Genomic DNA, 22,682 nt, shown 5'->3' with positions numbered 1-22,682 from the left:
GCCTTTGGGATCTCCACACTTCCTGAATAGATATGGATGGACTGGAGGGTAAATTTTAAGGGGCTTCAACATTAGCTGCAGAACGTTTAGTACTAGAAGAGTGCTGGGTAGACTTCTATGGTCTGTGCCCTGAGAATGGCAAGGACAAGTCAAACTCGGGTATTCATATAAAGTATCGCATACCATGTAAAATGAGTTGATCTTCTTGGGCATACTGGATGGACCGTACAGGTTTTTATCTGCCGTCATTTACTATGTTACTATGCATTTCTCAGAGTCTGTTATCTTTGCCCTCCATGCCTACTTTGGGTACATGTACAGCATAGACATAATGAGCTCTTTTTGCCAATTCCTCCCCCTCATTACCCTATCCTGAAATCTTCCTTTGACATTTTTTTCCTGCATCTCATTCCATTTCCTCACTGTATCTCCCATGGGGAAAGGGAATAACCTTTCAAATATTCCTTGTAAAATCCCCCACTATTAGTCCCTTCTCCAGCTCCAGAAAGGGCAGTACCAATCAGATTCTTTGGATGCAAACACCACTTTCCTATCAAGCAATAGCTTGTTTATATAATTCCTCACCTATATGTAAAAACAACTTTCTACCTCGCAGAGTTTGTAATGTTCTCATGATTCCGTGTTAAGTCATCTATTAGTAAATTTGTGATTCATATTCTGTGTCTTTGGTCTGTTTTTGAAGAGCCTGATTCTTCTTCCACTCTCCGTCTTCTCTTGGACTCTCCGTGGGATATTGGTGTTCGTTCCATTTTTGTGTTTTTTCTGTGTTCTCATACTAACATATGCCCTCAGCTGTTCCTTCCTCATTTTTTTTATAGGATGCCCAATCCTTCAAGATCTTGGGGGGACTTAACCATTTCCATCTAAAGACATGCATCTGAACAATAAGGAGGAAGACAAATGGCTCACCAAACTGATCTAAATATTATATTCCATGAGATCCCACAAGGAAGTGATGCAGATTCAGCATGCAAGGCATAGGCCAGTTGTTAAGGCTTTACTAATTGTCCCTCTATCTCTACATCACAAAATTCTGGTTTGTCTCCCACTGATTTTTTTGCCTGCCTTAACTAAAAGGCTACATAGTAGACTTTGATACCTGGGAATCCTAAACCCCCCTCCTCTCTTAGTATCAGTAACTTCCTTAACTTTATATGTCCTTGTCTGCTTGCCCATATAGAAACATAATGGCAGATAAGGGCCAGATGGCCCATCCAGTCTGCCCATCCTCAGAAACCACTAACTCATCCTTTTCCTAAGGGATCCCACACTCCTGTCCCACACTTTCTTAAATTCTGACATAGTCCTCATCTCCACGACCTCCACAGGGAGGACATTCCACGCATCCACCACCCTTTCCGTGAAAGACTATTTTCTTAGATTCCTCTTAAGCCTATTTCCTCTTAACTTCATTGAATGCCCCCTCAATCCAGAGTTTTCCTTCATTTGAAAAAGACTCGCCTTCTTTACATTAACGCCACTGAGGTATTTAAATGTCTCTATCATATCCCCTCTCTCCCGCCTCTCATCCATTATATACATGTTGTGGCTCATAAGCCTGTCCATATATGTTTTATGACCAAGACTGCTTACCAGTTTTGTAGCCATCCTCTGGACCAACTCTATCCTGTTTATATCTTTCAGTAGGTGCGGTCTCCAGAATTGCAAACAGTACTCTAAATTGGGCCTCACCAGAGACTTATACAAGGGCACTATCACCTCTTTTTTCCTGCTGGTCATCCCTCTCCTTATGCACCCAAGCATCCTTCTGGCTTTGACCATCACTTTTTCTACCTGTTTGGAGATCTTAAGGTCATCAGACACAATCAGTCCCAAGTCCCGCTCTTCTTTCGTACACAGAACCACTTTACCCCCTATATTGTACTGTTCTCTTGTATTCGTGTAACCTAAGTGTATGACCCTGCATTTTTTAGCATTAAATCTTAGTTGCCAATTATTGGACCATTCTTCATGCTTCGCTAGATCTTTCCTCATGCCATCCACACCCTCCAGGGTGTCCACCCTATAATAGAGTTTGGTATCATCTGCAAAGGGACAAACCTTACCAGACAGGCCTTCCACAATATCACTCAAGTAGAGAGGTGTGGTAGCCGTGTTAGTCCACTCTTAAAGGTTATCAATAGAAATCAAACAAAATAAAACATGGAAAAGAAAATAAGATGATACCTTTTTTATTGGACATAACTTAATACATTTCTTGATTAGCTTTCGAAGGTTGCCCTTCTTCCTCAGATCGGAAATAAGCAAATGAGGTAGCAGATAGTATATATGAGAGAAACATCAAAGCATTACTTTGACTGTCTGACAGAGTGGGAGGGTGGGGGTATGCATGGGGACATCAAAGCATTTCATTGATATTCTAACAGAATGGGTGTTGGTAGGTGAGAGGAGGGTAATAAACAGAGAAATAAACAGAGAAATACAGCTTTATGTTTTATAATGAGTTAGAAAACTAACAGCTTCATACAAGACACCACAGACTTTCTGAATAAATTGAAAAATATCAAACAAGTACCACCAAACACCCTTCTGGTCACGATGGATGTAGAATCACTATACAGCAACATTCCACATGCGGATGGCATAGCTGTATGTGGAAGACTCCTAAAAAAATCCACACTTGACCATCAATACTCACCAGAAACTATTACAAAATTAATCAAATTCATTTTAACTCACAACTACTTCCACTTTAACAATGATATCTATCTACAAATAATGGGCACTGCAATGGGCACCAGGACAGCACCCCAATATGCCAACCTTTTTATGGCTGAGCTGGAAGAGACATTTCTGAATACATACCAGACCAAACCTCTAAAATACTACCGGTACATCGATGGCATTTTTATGATTTGGACGGAGGGGGAAGAAACTCTGAAACAATTTTACTATTCCTTCAATACATACCATCCTACAATCCGATTCAAAATTGACTACTCCCCAGAAAAAGTCAATTTTTTGGACACCACAGTCTCAATCAGTGATGGCTGTATACAAACATCTATATACAAGAAACCCACAGACAGATGCAGCTACCTCCACAACTCCAGCTTCCACCCTTCACATACAAAAAGATCCATTATTTACAGCCAAGCCACAAGATACCACTGTATCTGCTCGGACCCAGAGGATAGAGACAGACACCTTGAAACCCTGACTGCATCCTTCAAACAGAAAGGCTACAACCCCAAAATAATCTCCAAGAATATTGCCTCCTCCCTCAAAACACCCAGGGAAAATCTGCTACAGTACAAGGAAAAAAAAGCCAACGACAGAATTCCCCTTGTAGTGACATACAACCCAGAGCTGGAGAAACTGAGGAAAATCATAAGAGACCTACAGCCACTACTTCAGGAAGATGAATTACTGAAAGAGATATTCCCATCTCCACCAGTGCTGGCCTTCCGACAGCCACCAAATTTAAAACACAAGCTGATCAGAAGTAAACTTCCAACACAGACGGAAAAAGAAAAGGGCACGTTCCCGTGTAACACAGCCAGCTGCAAACTATGCCAAAACATTTCACAAGACCCCACAGTCATTCACAAAGGAAAAATATTCAACATAAAGGACTATTTTACATGCTCATCTTCCAATGTGGTATATATCATTCAGTGTAAGAAATGTAACGAAGGATGCTATATTGGAGAAACAGGCCAGATGCTTAAGACAAGATTCAATCTACACAGACATCACATGAAAATAGCCGGTGCCAGTCAGGCCCCCACCCCTGTGGGCCAGCACTTCACAAGACTAGAACACTGCACCAGTGATTTCACAGTAAGAATACTGGAAGTTAATTTTAAAACAATACAGGAACGTAACACCTTTGAAATAAGAATGATTGAATATTTTGACACCCAACAAACAGGACTTAATAAGGATCTGGGTTTTCTAACTCATTATAAAACATAAAGCTGTATTTCTCTGTTTATTTCTTTGTTTATTACCCTCCTCTCACCTACCAACACCCATTCTGTTAGAATATCAATGAAATGCTTTGATGTCCCCATGCATACCCCACCCTCCCACTCTGTCAGACAGTCAAAGTAATGCTTTGATGTTTCTCTCATATATACTATCTGCTACCTCATTTGCTTATTTCCGATCTGAGGAAGAAGGGCAACCTTCGAAAGCTAATCAAGAAATGTATTAAGTTATGTCCAATAAAAAAGGTATCATCTTATTTTCTTTTCCATGTTTTATTTTGTTTGATTTCTATTGATAACAATATCACTCACAAAGATGTTAAAAAGAGCTGTGCCGAGAACCGACCCCGGTGGTACACCACTGAAAACATCCCTTTCCTCAGAGCAAGCTCTGTTTACCACTACCCTCTGTCTCCTTTTATTTAACCAATTTTTAACACAGTCAGTCACTTTAGTTCCCATACCGAGGGGACTCAGTTTATTTATAGTTACCTATGCGGAACCTTGTCAAAGGCTTTTTCTAAAATCCAGGTACACCACATCTAGCACACCTCCCAAATCCAACTGTTTGGTCACCCAGTCAAAGAAATTAATCATATTTGTCTGACATGACCTGCCTCTAATGAAGCCATGCTGCCTCAGGTCCTGCAGTCCATTTGATTCGAGAAACCTCATGATCCTCCGCTTTAGAATGTTTTCATTAGTTTACTCACCACCGAAGTCAGGCTGACAGGTCTGTAATTCCCAACCTCCTCCTTACTTCCACTCTTGTGCCGAGGGACCACACCCACTCTTCTCCAGTCCTCTGGGACCACTCCAGACTCTAAGGAAGTATTGAAGAGGACAGGCAGCAGAGCCGCTATAATCTCTCTGAGTTCCTTGAGCACCTTTAGATGTATCCCATCAGGCCCCATCGCTTTGTCTGCTTTTAGTTTAGCTAGCTCCTCACGAGCACAGTCTTCAGAGAATTGGTCCTGGTCTACCATACATCCATCCCCATTAACATTTGTTTTCTGTGGTCCTATCCCCAGCCTTTCATCCTTGAACACAGAACAGAAATAATTCTTAAGCAGTTCAGCTTTATCCTTTTCAGCTTCTTTATATTCTTCCCACTCAGCTTTGAGCCTCTATGGCACTTCCTCCTCTCACTTACATATCTGAGAAATGTATTGTCTCCCAATTTTACCGTATCCGACTGTCTTTTCTTCTATTTGCCTCTTCGCTTTTCCAGCTTCTCTTAGCTTTTCTATGTATTTTTGCTTGTCTTACTCTTTCTGAGTCATCTTGTAATGTTTGAAGGCTAACCTTCTTTCCCTTACCTTTTCAGCTACTACATTTGAGAACCAGAGCGGCTTTCTTTTCCTCTTAATTTTATGTAATTTTCTAACATAAAGGTTTGTCTCCTTTAAAATAACTCCTTTCAGTTTTGCCCACTTCAATTCTATGTCCTTCAGCTGTTCCCATCCAACTCTCTTTCTTGAGAAATTCCCCCATCTCGGCAAAGTTAGTTCTTTTGAAATCTAGGACCCTTAATCTTTCTTTAATCATTCTTCCTGCGAGAAACATTCCGTAACGTGATACAATCAATGGTACTAAGTCACATAGACTACTGCAATGGCATCCATGCAAGATGCAAAGAAAAATTTATAAAGAAACTACAGACCACCCAAAACACGGCTGCCAGGCTAATATTTGGAAAAATGCGTTTTGAAAGTGCCAAACTCCTCCGAGAAAAACTGCATTGGCTCCCAATCAAAGAATGTATCGCCTTCAAAACCTGCACCTTGGTTCACAAAATTATCTACGGCAAAGCCCCAGGATATATGACAGAGCTCATAGACCTACCAACCAGAAACACAATCAGATCAACAAGAACTTACCTAAATCTTCACTACCCAAGCTGCAAAGGACTCAAATACAAATCAACCTATGCAACCAGCTTTTCCTACATAAGCACACAACTGTGGAATGCACTACCAAAAGCCGTGAAAACAATATATGAACATCTAAACTTCAGGAAATCTCTAAAAACCTACCTATTCAAAAAAAACATACCTTACTGACATAACCTATAAGTCTGAACCCTGCTACACAATTATCTAATGCTAATAATGGACTTAACGCCTCTCTACGATTCCCAAATGTGTCTGTACACATTTATCTTATTCTACCATAATACCACTTTGTATTTGTTCTTTACCGGTTTGGCGCACGCCTACGGTAGTATGTAAGCCACATTGAGCCTGCAAATAGGTGGGAAAATGTGGGATACAAATGTAACAAATAAATAAATAAGCCCTCTCCTCCTTTATCTTAATATTGAACCAAACAATTCGGTGATCACTAGATGCCAAATGATCTCCCACTTTAACATCAGAAATATTCTTCCCGTTTGTAAGCACCAGGTCTAGAATCGCTCCATCCCACGTCATTTCCATTACCCACTGCTGAAACAATTCTTACTGTACAGAATCCAAGATCTCTTTGCTTCTAGAAGACCCTGCAGGAGGGGCGTCCCAATTGATGTCTAGCATATTAAAATCACCTATCTGAAGACATCCACAAGACAGCTAGAAAAGGGGAAGTACTACTATTAAGTATGTCCATTTCTTCTAACTGTGAAGGTGACCTGTATATTACACCAATATAAATACATTTCCTTTCCTCTTACCAGATTAACCCATGGTGCTTCTTCCTTATCCCATTTTTCCTGCAGTTCTGTCATTTTAATATTATTCTTAAAATATAAACCACTCCTCCACCCTTTTTTCCTACCCTGTCCTTCCTGAATAGATTATAGCCAGGTATAACTATATCCCAGTCATGGCTGTCCGTGACTGCTATTAAATCCAAGTTGGCTTCTATCATTGCAGCCTCTAGATCTAGAAATTTGTTCCTGTACTACAGTCATTGGTATACAAGGCTCTCCAGATGTTACACTTTTTTTCTTTTTTTCTATAAGGGTATTTGATGTTTTACCTTCCTGAGGGTTATTAATGTCTTTGGGGCTTTTCTCACCCATCACCAGCAAATTTAGTTTAAACCCCTCTTTATTACTTTAGCCAGTCTGTTACTGAAGACACTTCATCCCTTCCTTGAAAGATGGACACCATCACTGCTCAGTAGGTCTTCGAAAATCATCCCATGGTCTAGGAAACCAAAGCACTCATGTTGGCACCATCCATGCAGCCACACATTTAGCTCCAGGATGCGAGCTTCCCTCTTTCGGCTTTTACCTTCAACAAGAAGGATCGAAGAGAACACCGCCTGTACACCTAGGTGCTTCACCCTCTGACCCAGAGCATTCCGTTCCATTTCCTAATATCCGTTATGATCAGAATTTATGGTAGGTTCTACAAGACATGCAACCATTTTAGTAATAGAATCTTCTTGGCAGCTGTACTCTTCCGCTCAAGGATAAGGTCAGGAGCCCCCATTTATCCATCAAATGTTGCAGGTACTGTACAAATGGGGGAGTTTCATCTTATATAGCAATCTCAAATCTCTTTCAACCATCACCCCCAAATATGTAGTTGATTCCTCTGCCCAGTTAACTGGGAATCCTACCCTATCCCTTTTCCATTCCATCGTTCAGTAGTAATGCCATGGATTTCCCACACCTCATGCATAATCCCGAAAATGCTGACGAGACTTGTAAATACGAAATTACCTTTCTCAGTGACATTTTGAGCATTTGTGATAGCTACTAAGAAATCACCTGTAAATAATGCCACTCTAAATATTTCTTCCCCCATTTCCACTCCTTTGAGATTAGGATCTTGCAAGAGCTTCTGTGCTAGCAGCTCAATAGTGCCAAGGACAGTGGTATTCCCTGCAGCCTTTCCCTGTCCAGTGGAAACCCCTCTGACACAACCCCATAGGTTAATACCTGCGCTTTGGGACCTGCATAGACAATTTTCATTCTATGCATAGTTTCACCCTGGAATCCTGATTTTCTATTTTAAAGTTGATTAGAGCATAAGAATATACATACAGGGTCAGATCAATGGTCCATCTAGCCCAGTATCCTGCTTCCAACAGTGGCCAATCCAGGTCACAAGTATCTGGCAAAAACCCAATTAGTAGTAACATTCCATGCTCCAATCCCGGGGCAAGCAGTGGCTTCCACCATGCCCATCTCAATAAACGACTATGGACTTTTCCTCCAGGAACTTGTCCAAACCTTTTTTAAACCCAGATACACTAACCGCTGTTACCACATCCTCTGGCAGCGAGTTCCAGAGCTTAACTATTTATTGAGTGAAAAAATATTTCCTCCTATTTGTTTTAAAAGTATGTCCGTGCAATTTCATTGAGTGTCCCCTGGACTTTATACTTTTTGAAAGAGTAAAAAATCGATTCACTTCTACCCGTTCTACACCACTCAGGATTTTATAGACCTCAATCATACCCCCTCAACTGACTCTTTCCAAGCTGAAGAGCCCTAACCTCTTTAGCCTCTCCTCATACGGGAGTTCCATCCCCTTTACCATTTTGATCAGTCTTCTTTGAACCTTTTCTAATGCCGCTATTAGGCACATTTTTGAAAGAGATGGACATCCATCTTTTGACATAAATCGGTACTTGGACGTCCATCTCTCAGAAATGTCCAAATCGGTATAATCGAAACCTGATTTTGGCCATCTGTAACTGAAGTCCGTCTCAAGGACGTCCAAATCTCAAGGGGGCATATCAGAGGCATGCTGAAGGTGGAACTTGGGCGTGCCTGAGACTTGGATGTCTTTGAGCCATAATGGAAAAAGTCAGAGATGTCCTAAACTAAAGCTTGGACGTTTTTACCCCGACGTGTTTTTATTACGAAGAAGGCACAAAAAGGTGGTCACTAACCTCATCCCACCCTCAATAAACATCATTAAAAATATTACATGCCAGCCTCAGATGTCATACTCGGGTCCATGACAGCGCATGCAGGTCCCTGGAGCAGTTTTAGTGGGTGCAGTGCACTTCAGACAGGCGGACGCAGGCCCATACCCCCCCTACCTGTTACATTTGTGGAGGAAACAGCAAGCCCTCCAAAACCCACCAGAAACCCTCTGTACCCACATATAGGTGCCCCTCTTCACCATGGTAGTGGTGTACAGTTGAGGGTAGTGGGTTTGGGGGGGGAGTTTGGGAGGCTCAGCACACAAGGTAAGGGAGCTATGTACTTTGGAGCATTTTATGAAGTCCACTGCAGTGCTATGTAGGGTGCCCAGTTGCGGTCTTGGCATGTCAGGGGACCAGTGTACTAGAAATACTGGCTCCTCCCACTTCCAAATGGCTTGCATTTGGACGTTTTTGACTTGGACGTCTTTGGTTTCGAAAATCGCCGAAAGTCAAAGACGTCCAAATCTAGGGACATCCAAATCCAAGGACGTCCTTGGTATTTTCAAAATGAAAGATGGACGTCCATCTTTTTTCGAAAATGAGCTTTCCCCCACCTCCGGATTTGGATGTTTTACAAAGACGTCCAAATCCAAACTTAGAGGTTTCTTTCGAAAATGCTCCTCCACTCCACATCTTTTTTGAGATACGGAAACCAGAATTGAATGCAATACTCAAGGTGAGGCCACAAGAGCTAAACCTTGGGCCTTGCCAGTTGCTGCCATCTGGGAGGCTATTATTTCACAAAATCACTACACAGATGTTATCAGCAACTTTTCAGGCCAGGATGGATTAATTTACATTTCAACTGCATTGCATCTGCTTTGGTATTGTGGGCCTGAAGCCTCTTCGTTATGCTGCCATCTCCCAATGACATCACCAGTACCTCAGAATTTTTCTAATGCACAACAGCAAACAAATAGTCTATCCATTTAAAATTATGCAAGTATTCCACAGAGGTACATATTACAGTGTGAACGCTGAAAATGCCAGCATAACTTTAAAAAGATAGGTTATGAGTTTAAACTTATTTCTATGTTCAGACTTTAATATGTAAATTATCCAGATAGCAACTGAATTTCACCAGTCAGTTTCTTTTAACCCTGCCCCCAAACTAGCTGAAATTCCATCCCACTTTTGCATGGATAGTTATGGCTGTATAGGGGATAAGTTGGTATAGGATTTTCTATGTGCAAATCCTGTTTTGTGTGTGGAAAAGGGCTTTTATAATATATGATATATGAAAATACTTCCTCTAGTAAGATCTTGTATGTGTATATGCACAAAACACATAGGCTTTCATGGAGGCATGGTGTGGGCAGAGTATGGCTGGAATTTTGATTATACAAGCACTTTTTTAAAGTACACACTCAAGTTTACATTTTTGGAACAGGTATAGATTTCTGGCCGAGGATATGTGCACTGTTTCTCAGTTCTGTTTTATAAAAACCACTCTTCGTTGCCTTTATAAAAAAAGGTTAAAATAATTTTTTTTTTGCCTTAGTATTCTTATAGAAAATTGCTGCTATAGAGACTTACATCGTCAACCATTGTCCATGTAAGTTCTGGCAGCTTTTTTTTCTTAAATAAAAGACTTCTGTGGTTGATACATGCTTTCGACTGCATACATGCTTTTGAAAATCAGGCCTATTGGAGGGTTTTCCCCCCCTTCAGAAAAGATATTTTCGGCCTTAAACTATTTTTTTATATTAAAGGAGGTACTTTATAGCAGTGGTTCTCAAACCTGTCCTGAGAGACCACTTGCCAGTTTTCAGAATATCCCTAATAAATGTAAAATGGGGGGGGGGGGGGGGGGGAGGAAAACCTTTAAATCTTGATCCCAATGTATATATAACAATATGAAAAAATAAATAGAGATTGGACCCTGTGTCACACTTAACCAAAAAAAATATATATATAGATATTTTGTTAAGTGTGACACAGGGTCCAGTCTCTATTTATTTTTTTCTCAATGAATATACCTGAGAGTTATGCATATAATTGAGTTGACAACTGCAAATCTGTCTCATGCATATTCATTAAGGATACCCTGAAAACCAAACTGGCTGGTGGTCCCCCAGGCCACATTTGAGAACCAAGACTTAATAGGGTTACGGCTACGTACTTTATCTATAGAGCACGCTCAAACAGAGGCCTTTGGTACTAAAACATTATCCATCTTTTTCTCTGATCAGTGGAACAGACATGACCAGTTCCAACAAAAGAGGCTAGTACCAGCAAAATATTTAAGATCAGAAGAACACTGAAAGCCTGATTCTTGGCTTTTTCTACCATTCAGTATCTATTGTGAAAAGACCTTGCTGAATCAGGAAAGGGGAATGCCAGAGCAGCATGCATGTCCCAGCTGAATCTGTAGAAATTGCTCAGAATTTCTTTACCTCTTGTGGACTAAGCCTTCTTGGTGTTTTTAATGTTTTACCTCATAGCATTTATTTATTTATTTTAAAAACCCTTCAAACTTAAACTACTTCCCCTAGTACAATTCATCTGACTGGTGTAAAATCAAAATGAAAACTGTAGTTTATCACAAAAAGAGAGTATTTTGAGTTCTTCCTTCATTTTCTTTTTCTTTTTTGTATTAGTTTGCAGGGATCTGTATGCGTTGTTAGCTGTGAAAATGGAACATTTTACAATAGCCACAAGAAGGAATGTGATCACTGCCACCGGACATGTGCTACATGCTCAGGTACCTCAAAAAGGCCTTCACTGTGGAGCAGGCCCAAAACCAGCTATAGTTGTACTGAATACTAGGTGAATTAAACATCTGCCTAGAGCAGCATAATTTGGGGGGCGGGGGGAGCAGCACAGACATAACAGTCAATGTCCTTTAAGGAAGATTTATTGTGGCAAGCATGGGGACTTGCACATGTTCAAGGCCTACCAGATCCTGCCTCTGCTGGCTGTGATGAGTCTTCTTAAGATATGCTGACTGCCACACCGATGCTACCCTGGAGAGGGTAGGTAAGGGAAGAGAAAGGAAGCTGCCTGAACACCTTGTGGGGGAGGGGGTGGAAGGGGAGATGCTGAACACCACAGTAGTGGGGGGAGGAAGGAAAGGAGAGAGGTGCTGAACATCTGAGGGGTGGGAGGAGGAAGGAAAGGGGAGAGGTGGTAGGGGAAAGGAGATGCTACACCGTGGAGGGGTGGAGAAAAGAAGAGGAGATGTGGATATGAGGGGAAGGCCTTGAGTCACCCCCTGGTGGCATGCACGGCTAAAGGTTCGTCTAGGGTATCAGATACCCTTGGGCCAGCCCTGGCCCTGTGTGACTTGCCCACTTGTGCCCCTCCCCGACCCACCTGCCTCACTATTCCAATAAGAGCAGATGGTGGGCTGGGAGCAATTTTTGTGCCTCTCCATATTTGCACCATGTGAGGCTGCACCGCTCAGTCAGCCTTTGGTACAGTACTTCTATGAAATATTCAGCAGTGAGTAGTGATGTTGATTTGTATTTCTTTTTTTTTCAGTGGTTTGAAATTTTATTTGAAAAAATGTATTAAGGGCATTAAAGATGAACTCAATACATGTATGACTAGCTTTTGAGAACTTTTCCCTTTATCAGATCAGTGAAAAGACAGGGCAGTTACAATGGGTTTAAAACCTACAGGTCAGCTTGGCATCTGATGCCTGTGTTCTGTTTAAACTCTCTAACTGCACTGAGCTGATGAAGCTCAAAAGCTAAATGTAGATGTGTTAACTTAGTTCAGTGAAATGTTATTATTTACAATTTGTTTTTTGGACTATTTCTACAGAGTAAGAGCCACTTTTAAGGGCAGCAGGCAAAAGTAGGGTTCCAGATGCAACTTATCATGTCTGATGGAATATAACTTATGTGTGCCTGGAAATAACAAAGTTAAAAAAAAATAAAAAAAAGATGACCAAGAGGCTGCAAGTCTGTTGGCTTGCATAGTTTAAACTAGTACATCTTTTACCTTCATCCTTCTCATTCTTTCTTCTACTGTGGCAAAATGTTCTACACAAATGAAAAAAATGTGTAATTAAACTGGCAGGGTCAGAATTCTGTAGAGAGGAGGCTTATCATGCAGGTGAACGGGAGGAAAGGCAGATGCTCTGACTGTAGCAAATCTTGCCAACAGGCGGAGTGGCGCATTGCACCGCTCATGATGTATAGAGTGGAGAAATAAACAGTAATGAAAAAAGGGAGTAAAAAGAAATAATAATGAAAGTTATGCAAGTGAAAGTTTAGGCAAAAAAAAAAAACAGGACTTTTGGACAATCCTTAAATTTGATGACAGAGGACAAAATATCTGTAATGTTTCTGTTTGCACAAATTATTTCTGAGAGCATTTGTTTTCTTCTAGAAGGGACAGAAAATGATACTCTGTGACCATAGGCTTAACTACAGAGTGACACACCCAAAAAAATTGAGCTGCCACCCCTTTGCTATCCTGACTAGAACGAGACTACATGTAAGCTGGTCAGGTTGGGCTGCATCTCTGATGGTAGCTAAGGGGGCATCGGTTTATACGGCAGCATCTTTCTGAATCCAACCTTTCCATATCATCAAGCTGATCAATCCATAGACTGGTGGGTTGTGTCCATCTACCAGCAGGTGGAGATAGAGAGCAAACTTTTGCCTCCCTATATGTGGTCATGTGCTGCCGGAAACTCCTCAGTATGTTCTCTATCTCAGCAGGTGGTGGTCACACACAGCAGCAGCTCTGGCTAGGCCTCCAAGCCTAATCCTTAGGTTTTGTTGAGGCCTGGGGTTGAGGGCTCTTTTGAGCAAGTGCAAACCTGGTGGTGCCAGGTCCCTCCTTTTCTCCCCCCTCCCGCTGGCTCCGTTTAAAAAAAAAAAAAAAAAAAATTTTAAACGTCTTTAAAGGCGTTTAATTCGACGTTTCTTTAAACGTTCATTGCAGCTACTCACTGGGACACCAGTTCGTTACAGCTCGGAGCGGCAAGCAGGTAATTTTACCTTTTTATAGCGGGCAGGGGGTTCCCCGATTCTTCTCCTCGTGGCAATGGCGTCGGAGGGCGAGGGCGCAAAGGGTCGCTCCCCGGATCGCTGGAGCGCTTCTAGAGGGGATGCGGGGGTTTTACAACCTGATTCGCCCTTGATGGGTGACAGTTTAGTGACCGATGAAGTCCCGGTCGTTCCTCCGGCGTGGCGGTTTTTTCCCGCCATAAACGCCCATCCCCCGCTCCTCGCCTCCGCCATCTTGGCCGGCCACGCGGCTCGGACGGCTTCTTCGTGGGCCGCCCTTGAGGTTGGAGACATTAATGCCATGAACGCCCTTAATTTGGGCGACGGCACAAAAGCGGCTAAAGTTAAGCGCCGTTCTTCCCGCGCGGCTCCTTCGCGGAGTTTCGCGCCGGACGCCATTTTGGATGCGCAGCATGTCTCTCCCCCGCTATTGCGAGCGCCGGTTGAGAGTGCGTCTAGGGCTGTTGCCCAGGCTGCGGAAGTGCACAGTCTGGGGGGTTTCTCCCCCGAGTTTGTTTTGCTGCTGCATCAGGCTTTCCTCATGCAAAACGCTGCCCCTGCTCCCTCTTCTGATAAGAGGTTGAGGTTCCCAGAGGTAAATGCCCTCGGGTTGATTTCCAGGCCTTGGAGGACTTTGTCTCCTCCGATGTAGATGAGGGCAGCGTGTCTGAGGTCTCCCAACGGTCCTCTGCGGATTCCTTGGAGGAGATAGATCCCCGCTCGGATGGAGCGGATGACCCCTCTGCAGCGCGGCTTTTTAGCCCAGAGGATTTGCCCAACCTGTTGTTACAGGCCATGGACACTTTGAAGATTTCCTCTCCGGAGGACGTCTCTCCCTCAGCCCCTGTTGGCTCTGCCATTATGCTGGGGACGTAGCGCCCGCCTAGATCCTTCCACGTGCATGATGCCATGCACACCTTAATTGCGGCTCAATGGGATGTCCCGGAAACGAGCCTTAAAGTGGCTAGGGCTATGTCCCGCCTCTATCCTTTGGCTGTGAGTGAACGTGAGGCCTATCTGTGGCCTACCGTGGATTCTTTAATCACTGCGGTGACTAAGAAAACGGCGTTGCCGGTGGAAGGTGGCACGGCCCTAAAGGACGCCCAAGACAGAAGATTGGAGGCGGCCTTAAGGTCGTCCTTTGAGGCAGCTGCGTTAAGTTTGCAGGCCTCAGTTTGCGGCTCCTATGTGGCCAGGGCGTGCCTGACTATGGTGCAGCGGGCTTCCCCCTCGGATCTTTCCTTGAGGGCTGATTGGCCGGCCCTGGAATCGGGCTTAGCCTATTTGGCAGACTTGCTGTATGATGTCTTGAGAGCCTCAGCTAAGGGCATGGCTCAGACAGTCTCTGCGCGGCGGTGGCTTTGGCTGAAACATTGGTCTGCTGACCACGCCTCTAAATCCCGCCTGGCTAGGTTGCCTTTTAAAGGCAAGCTGCTCTTTGGGGTCGAGCTGGACAAAATCGTGACCGATCTCGGCACGTCTAAGGGCAAGAAATTACCAGAGGTCAGGGCTCGGGCTAGTACTCGTCCCGGTACCTCCAGAGGACGGTTGCTGGAAGCCCGTCGGTACCGCCCGGGCAAGTCGGGTTCCTCTGCCCCCTCTTCCTTCAAGAGGAATTTCTCCCCCAAGCAGCATTCCTTTCGCAGAGACCGCCGTCCCGGAGGTGCTCCCTCCGGTCCTCCCCCAGGGTCTCGTACCCAATGACGGGGCCTTGGTCCACGCCCCAGTGCAGATTGGAGGACGGCTGTCCTCGTTTCTGGGCGAGTGGACCACTATAACTTCAGACGCGTGGGTGCTGGAAGTCATCAGAGACGGCTACAAGCTAGAGTTCTGCCAACCCTTAAGAGACGGGTTTGTACTCTCTCCCTGCAAGTCTCCGGTCAAGCTGTGGCAGTGCAGCAGACCTTGGACAACCTGATCCGCCTGGGTGCGGTCGTTCCGGTGCCAAAAAATCAGATTGGCAAGGGACGTTACTCCATTTACTTTGTGGTTCCAAAGAAAGGAGGTTCTGTCCGGCCTATCCTCGACCTCAAAGGGGTCAATCGGGCCTGGAAAGTGAGGCACTTTCGCATGGAGACTCTCCGCTCTGTTATAGCGGCAGTGAAGGCAGGAGAGTTCTTGGCTTCCTTGGACATCAAGGAAGCGTACCTGCATATTCCCATCTGGCCTCCTCTCCAACGCTTTCTGCGTTTTACAGTCCTGAGACGACACTTCCAGTTCAGAGCCCTCCCTTTCGGGTTGGCTACTGCTCCGCGGACCTTTTCCAAAGTAATGGGGGTCATAGCGGCCTTCCTGCTAAAGGAAGGAGTACAAGTCCATCCTTATCTGGACGACTGGTTGATCCGAGCCCCCTCTTATGCAGAGTGCGGCAAAGCTATGGACCGGGTAGTTGCTCTGGTGAGCTCCCTGGGATGGATCATCAACTGGAAGAAGAGCCAGCTGCGCCCGACTCAGTCCCTGGAGTATCTGGGAGTTCGATTCGACACCCAAGTGGGCAGAGTGTTCCTGCCAGACAATCGGATTGTCAAGCTTCAGGCTCAGGTGTACTAGTTCCTAGTAGCCTCTCCTATTCGGGCTTGGGACTACGTGCAGCTGTTGGGCTCTATGACGGCCACGATGGAAGTAGTGCCCTGGGCCAGGGCTCATATGAGACCACTACAGCTATCTCTGCTGCAGCGCTGGAATCCGATGTCGGAGGATTATGCTGTGCGCCTTTCCGTGGACCCAGCAGTGCGCAAGGCGCTGAGCTGGTGGACGCAGACAGACAAGTTGTCTGCAGGATTGCCTCTGGTGACCCCGGAGTGGATTGTCGTCACGACAGACGCCTCTTTGATGGGCTGGGGAGCCCACTGCTTGGGAAGGACAGCGCAGGGGCTCTAGTCTCCTGCAGAGGCAAGTGGTCTATCAACCTCCTGGAACTCAGAGCCATTCGGTTGGTGTTATTGGAGTTCATCCCGGTACTGGTGTTGTAGCCTGTACGGGTCCTGTCAGACAATGCCACGGCTGTGGCCTATATCAACCGCCAGGGAGGTACCAAGAGCGCCCCTCTAGCCAAGGAGGCTATGAGTCTTTGCCAGTGGGCGGAAGCGAACCTGGAGCAGCTTTCAGCGGCCCACATTGCCGGAGTCATGAATGTCAAGGCGGACTTTCTCAGTCGCCATACCTTGGAGCCCGGAGAGTGGCAACTATCTGCTCAGGCGTTCTTGGACATCACGAAGCGCTGGGGCCAGCCGAGCCTAGATCTGATGGCGTCATCGGCCAATTGCCAAGTGCCGCACTTTTTCAGCAGAGGACGGGACCCTCGATCCCTGGGAGTAGATGCTCTTCTCCAACAGTGGCCGACACAAGAGCTCCTCTATGTGTTCCCGCCCTGGCCCATGTTCGGCAGGGTGCTAGACCGGGTGGCAAAGCATCCCGGCAGGGTAATCCTGGTGGGTCCGGATTGGCCCAGACGTCCCTGGTATGCGGACTTGATCAGGCTCTCAGTCGACGATCCTCTGCGGCTGTCAGTGGAGCAGGGCCTGTTACATCAGGGTCCCGTGGTGATGGAGGATCCCTCTCCCTTTGGTCTTACGGCCTGGCTATTGAGCGGCAGCGTCTGAGGAAGAAGGGCTTCTCAGACAAGGTCATCGCCACTATGCTGAGAGCGAGGAAGCGCTCTACTTCTACTGCTTACGCCAGGGTTTGGCGTATCTTTGCAGCATGGTGTGAAGCAGGCTCACTTTCTCCCTTCACTGCTCCAATTTCTTCAGTGTTGGCGTTCCTGCAAGAAGGTCTGGAGAAAGGCCTGTCGCTCAGTTCCCTTAAAGTCCAGGTAGCGGCTCTGGCTTGCTTCAGGGGCCGCCTGAAGGGTGCTTCCCTGGCTTCGCAGCCAGATGTGGTGCGCTTTCTCAAGGGAGTTAATCACCTGCGCCCTCCTCTGCACTCAGTGGTGCCTGCGTGGAATCTCAACCTGGTGATAAGAGCATTGCAGAAGCCGCCTGTTGAACCCTTGTCGAGGGCATCTCTGAAAGACCTGACGTTGAAAGCAGTCTTTTTGGTGGCTATCACTTCAGCCAGAAGAGTTTCCGAGCTCCAGGCGCTCTCATGTCGAGAGCCTTTTCTGCAGTTCACTGAGGCAGGAGTGACTATTCGCACAGTGCCTTCCTTCCTGCCCAAGATTGTTTCTCGCTTCCATGTGAATCAGCAGCTCTGTCTCCCTTCCTTTCGTAGGGAGGACTACCCAGAGGAGTACTCTGCTCTTGAATATCTGGATGTGAGACGAGTCATCATCAGATACTTGGAAGTGACCAATGATTTCCGGAAATCGGATCATCTGTTTGTCCTGTTTGCAGGTCCTCGTAAGGGTCTGCAGGCTGCTAAGCCTACAGTGGCAAGATGGGTCAAGGAAGCCATTGCAGCGGCTTATGTGGCCGCGGGGAAGGTGCCGCCTATCCAGCTGAAGGCTCACTCCACGAGAGCTCAGGCGGCCTCGAGGGCAGAGGCCGGATCCGTCTCCTTGGAAGAGATATGCAAGGCGGCAACGGGGCTTCGGCTCATACATTCTCCAAGCATTACCGTTTGACTGTGGCTGCACGGGCGGAGGCCCGGTTTGGAGCTTCAGTGTTGAGGTCAGGGATTTCTATGTCCCGCCCTGGGTGAGTACTGCTTCGGTACATCCCACCAGTCTATGGATTGATCAGCTTGATGATATGGAAGGTAAAATTATGTATAATCATACCTGATAATTTTCTTTCCATTAATCATAGCTGATCAATCCATAGCCCCTCCCAGATATCTGTACTGTTTATATTCTGGTTGAATTTTAGGTTCAAGTTTAGCCTTCAGTTACTTCAGGAGGACTTCGTGTTCAAGTTCTTCTTTCACTTGGATTCTTCAAGAGTTGAGACGAGTTTGTGTTACAGTGAGCTGCTGCATTCCTCTCCCCTCCGTTTTACGGGGCTGGATTGAGACATAAATTCTGCCGGCACTCCCTCCCGCTTCGTGCGGCTGTAGGGCAGCTTTGTACCCCTCCCGCTTCGGCGGTGTTAGGGTCAGTCAGCTCCTCCCGCGGTTGCGGTTGCAGGATAAGCCAGATCCCCCCGCATCGGCGGGTGTGGTGTCCCTCCCCCGCTCCGCGGGGATGAGTTGGACGGATTCCCCTCCCCCACTTGTGTGGGGATGAGCTGGGTTAATTCCCCTCCCCCGTTTCGGCGGTGGTGAGCTGGGCAGAGTGTCCCTTCGTGGGTGTAATTCTCTAAGTGCTGAGTCCTGCGGATGGAGCTTTGATATCGACATACTGAGGAGTTTCCGGCAGCACATGACCACATATAGGGAGGCAAAAGTTTGCTCTCTATCTCCACCTGCTGGTAGATGGACACAACCCACCAGTCTATGGATTGATCAGCTATGATTAATGGAAAGAAAATTATCAGGTATGATTATACATAATTTTACCATATTCTCTCTTCTACTGCCCAGTGGCATAGCCACAGGTGGGCCTGGGTGGGCTGGGGCCCATCCACTTAGGGCTCAGGCCCACCTAACAGCTGCACATATTTAGTGCTAGCTAGTGAGGATCCCAAGCTTCGCCAGCTGAAGACCTCCCCCTGATGGTGCTGAAAACACTGCTTTCCACTTCAGCAGTCTAAGCTTCCTAAGCTGCTGATACTGGCCTCACCGCATTTTGGGGGGGGGGGGGGGGGTAGGACAACATTTGGTGTCCACCCACTTCTTGACTAGGCCCACCCAAAATCTGCTGTCTGGCTACGCCCCTGCTATTGCCTCCCTTTCACCATCTTTTTAACCCCATTTTCACCCTCACTCAACCCCTTCAGACAATCATCCCCTTCCACACTATCTCCATTTGTGAGCACAAGATCTAGCTTAGCCCCTCCTCTTGTGGGTTCCGTCACCATTTGTCTCAGCAGTGCACTTTGAAAAGCATCCACAATCACTCTACTTCTTTCTGATTCCATAGATGGGACCTTTCAATCTAAATCTGGCAGGTCGAAATCCCCCAGCAACAGGACCTCTCCCTTTATTCTCAACTTTTAGATATCTATAACCAAATCTTTGTCCAACTTTTCTGTTTATGTTGGAGGTCTGTAGACAACACCCAGGTGGATGTATGTTCCATCTGCTCTTTCTAAGACAATCCATATTGCTTCTTCCTCTCTCCAGGTTCCCTGCATCTCAGCCACTTTAATATTGTTTTTCACATATAAAGCTACCCCTCCATCTTTGCAACTATTTCTGTGTTTCCTAAATAGGGTATGTAGCCTGGTGTGTTTGCCTCCCATTCATGGAAATCATTGAACCACATCCCTGTGATAGAAACAATATCTGCCTGTAACATCAGGGCTTGCAAATCGTGAACTTTGTTGCATAGACTGTGAGCATTTGTGCATATACCTTTCCAGTTACTTATTTTCTCTCCCTCTGTTTATCCTTGTGCCTAATCTCCCCATCTACCTGCTTGCTGATAGGTGAGTTGCTAAGATGGTTTATTTTAATACTTTCTCCACTGCTGTCACTCTTTTGCTGCTGGTTTTGGTTTTGGTGGGTGTGAGTTTTGGAGGTTATTTATTTATTTATTGCATTTGTACCCCACATTATCCCAATTTTTTGCAGGCTCAATGTGGCTTACAGAGTGTTGTTATGATGCAGTCATTATATGATCTTAAATACATTCGGTAATAGGCTGGAGGTGGGTGATTTAGATGCAAGGTGCTAGGTAAGGTGTTGTGAGAGGTGTTTTTGGTGCACCTGATCTGCTTCTGTTTAGCACCCCCCCACCTTCTCGTTCAGGGAGCATTAAACGGAAGCAGATGAACTCTGGAAGTCACCCCAGCAAAACCAATAGCAGAAGAGTGACAGCGGTGGAGAAAGAATTAAAATAAACCATGTTATGCTTAACTTACAGAGTAAGGTATTTGCAATGGGAGAGCGGGAACAGAGGGGCAGAGCATGGGTATGACATATACAGGGCTCCCACTTACACAAGTAACTTACAGAATACTGTAAGTTACACACATCACTGCCGCATTTAGGCGCCTGCACTTTCACCAACTCTTTGGCTGGTGTAACTGCGGGTGCCTAAATGTTAGACATGCAGATAGTAAGTTATGCTAGCATTCTATAATGGAACCTAGGTGCCTAGATTCTGTTATAGACTATGCACCTACCACACAGCCTCAGGGTGCATAACTAGAGTTACTCCCTTTGTGCATTAAGGGCCGGATTCAGTAAATGGTGTCTAAAATATAGGTGTGTGGAGATGAAAACGGTAACGGAATTCAAAAATGCGTGGGATAAACATAAAGGAATCCTGTTCGGAAGGAATGGATCCTCAGAAGCTTAGCCGAAATTGAGTGGCAGAGCCAGTGGGGGAAGACGAGGCTTGTGGTTGGGAGGTGGGCCTTGTTCTGGGCCCACCTCCCAACTTCTACGGTCTGTGCCCTGAAAATAGAAACAAATCAAGGTCAGGTATACACATAAAGTAGCACATATGAGTTTAAATTGTTGGGCAGACTAGATGGACCATGCAGGTCTTTTTCTGGCGTCATCTACTATGTTACTATGTATGTACCGCTGTTCTATAAACCGTGTCTATAATAAGAATAGCACATAGGCATATCTTTAGGCCTGGCCAGTTATGCCCCTGAAAACCTGGTGTGAATGCCCATACCTAAATGTACGCATGTTTCCCCAAATTCTATAACACGTGCAAATTTGATTGATGCCCTCGACATGCCTACACTCCTCCTATGGCTGCGCCCCTTTTCAGCTACACACATTGGAATTTGCACATGCCTCATTTTAGAATACGGCTAAAAAGAAGTGCACATAAATTCCAATTTTTGCCAATTAGTGATGATAATTGGTTGTTATCGGCCAGTTATCATCACTTATTGGCTCATTACTCAGTTGAGTAGCATGCATAAATTGGCCGTGCCCACAATTTAATGCGCTCTACTTGCCCTGCCTTATATAGAATCTGGCCCTAAGGGGATAATTCTATAAAGGGCGCCCAACTCTTGGCAGGCAAACGGGAGATAATGGTAGTTGAGTGCATATAAGTACACTTTGGCGCTGTTCTACAACTGGGCACCTAAGGGTTCTCATGCTTAACTGCAAAGGGGGCATTCTCATGGCAGGAGCATGTGAGGTCATGGACATTCTCACTATTTTAGCGCACACTTTATAGAATACTCCCATTTGTGCATGGAACTACAACATTTAGGTGCACCCCATTTACACCAGCCATAGACATGGCATAAGTGGTTGCACCTAAATGTCAACTTAGGCTAGTCCTATATAATAATTCTCACCTCCAACATTCTGCCTTGCTGCCTGTGTTCGTGGTCTGCTAGGCTCCGAAGCCAGTATGACGTCCATATCAGACCCCGTGGAAAAAAAAAAATGAAAAGAAAGTTCACAGCTGATCCAACCGGCACCCCCCTCCCCCCAAACTGCCTCGTGCAGATTTCCACTACCTTCCCAGTATGACGTCCACATCTGAACCCGCGGGGGAAAAAAAAACAAACAAACCTCACAGCTGATCCAACCGCCCCCCCAACTGCCTCACGCATATTTCTAACACCTCAACCGCCGCCCTCCCGACACACCATACCACTTGACAGATCCACCCCCCCCCCCTCAAACTGCCTCACAGATATTTCAAACAACTCAACAACCGCTCTCCCGGCACAACATACCACTTGACAGCCAAAATAAAAACAAAGCGTTAAGCCTGTCTGACGCCACTGACGCGCTCAACAGCCTCCCAAAAGACCTAACGCTGAGAAGGGCATTGTGCTGAAGAATGGAGAAACGGAACAGAGGGAGGAGACGATCGCAAGATTAAATGCCTGTT

The 22,682-nt window shown here is 45.6% G+C and overlaps 1 protein-coding gene across 2 annotated transcripts in view; it reads left to right on the top strand.

Moving 5' to 3' along the window:
- PCSK5 (proprotein convertase subtilisin/kexin type 5) overlaps positions 1-22,682 on the top strand; it is a 739,798-nt gene that overhangs the window by 527,361 nt on the left and 189,755 nt on the right. For both annotated transcript variants that reach the window (XM_030193725.1, XM_030193726.1), the window contains exon 18: positions 11,462-11,565. In XM_030193725.1, coding sequence (XP_030049585.1) covers positions 11,462-11,565 — 104 coding nt within the window. The remainder of the gene's footprint in view (positions 1-11,461; positions 11,566-22,682) is intronic.

Source organism: Microcaecilia unicolor, chromosome 2 (assembly GCF_901765095.1).
Source record: "Microcaecilia unicolor chromosome 2, aMicUni1.1, whole genome shotgun sequence".
Lineage (NCBI taxonomy): Eukaryota > Metazoa > Chordata > Amphibia > Gymnophiona > Siphonopidae > Microcaecilia > Microcaecilia unicolor.
Note: the sequence above shows the minus strand (reverse complement) of the source record. Positions and strands in the feature narration are given on the sequence as shown.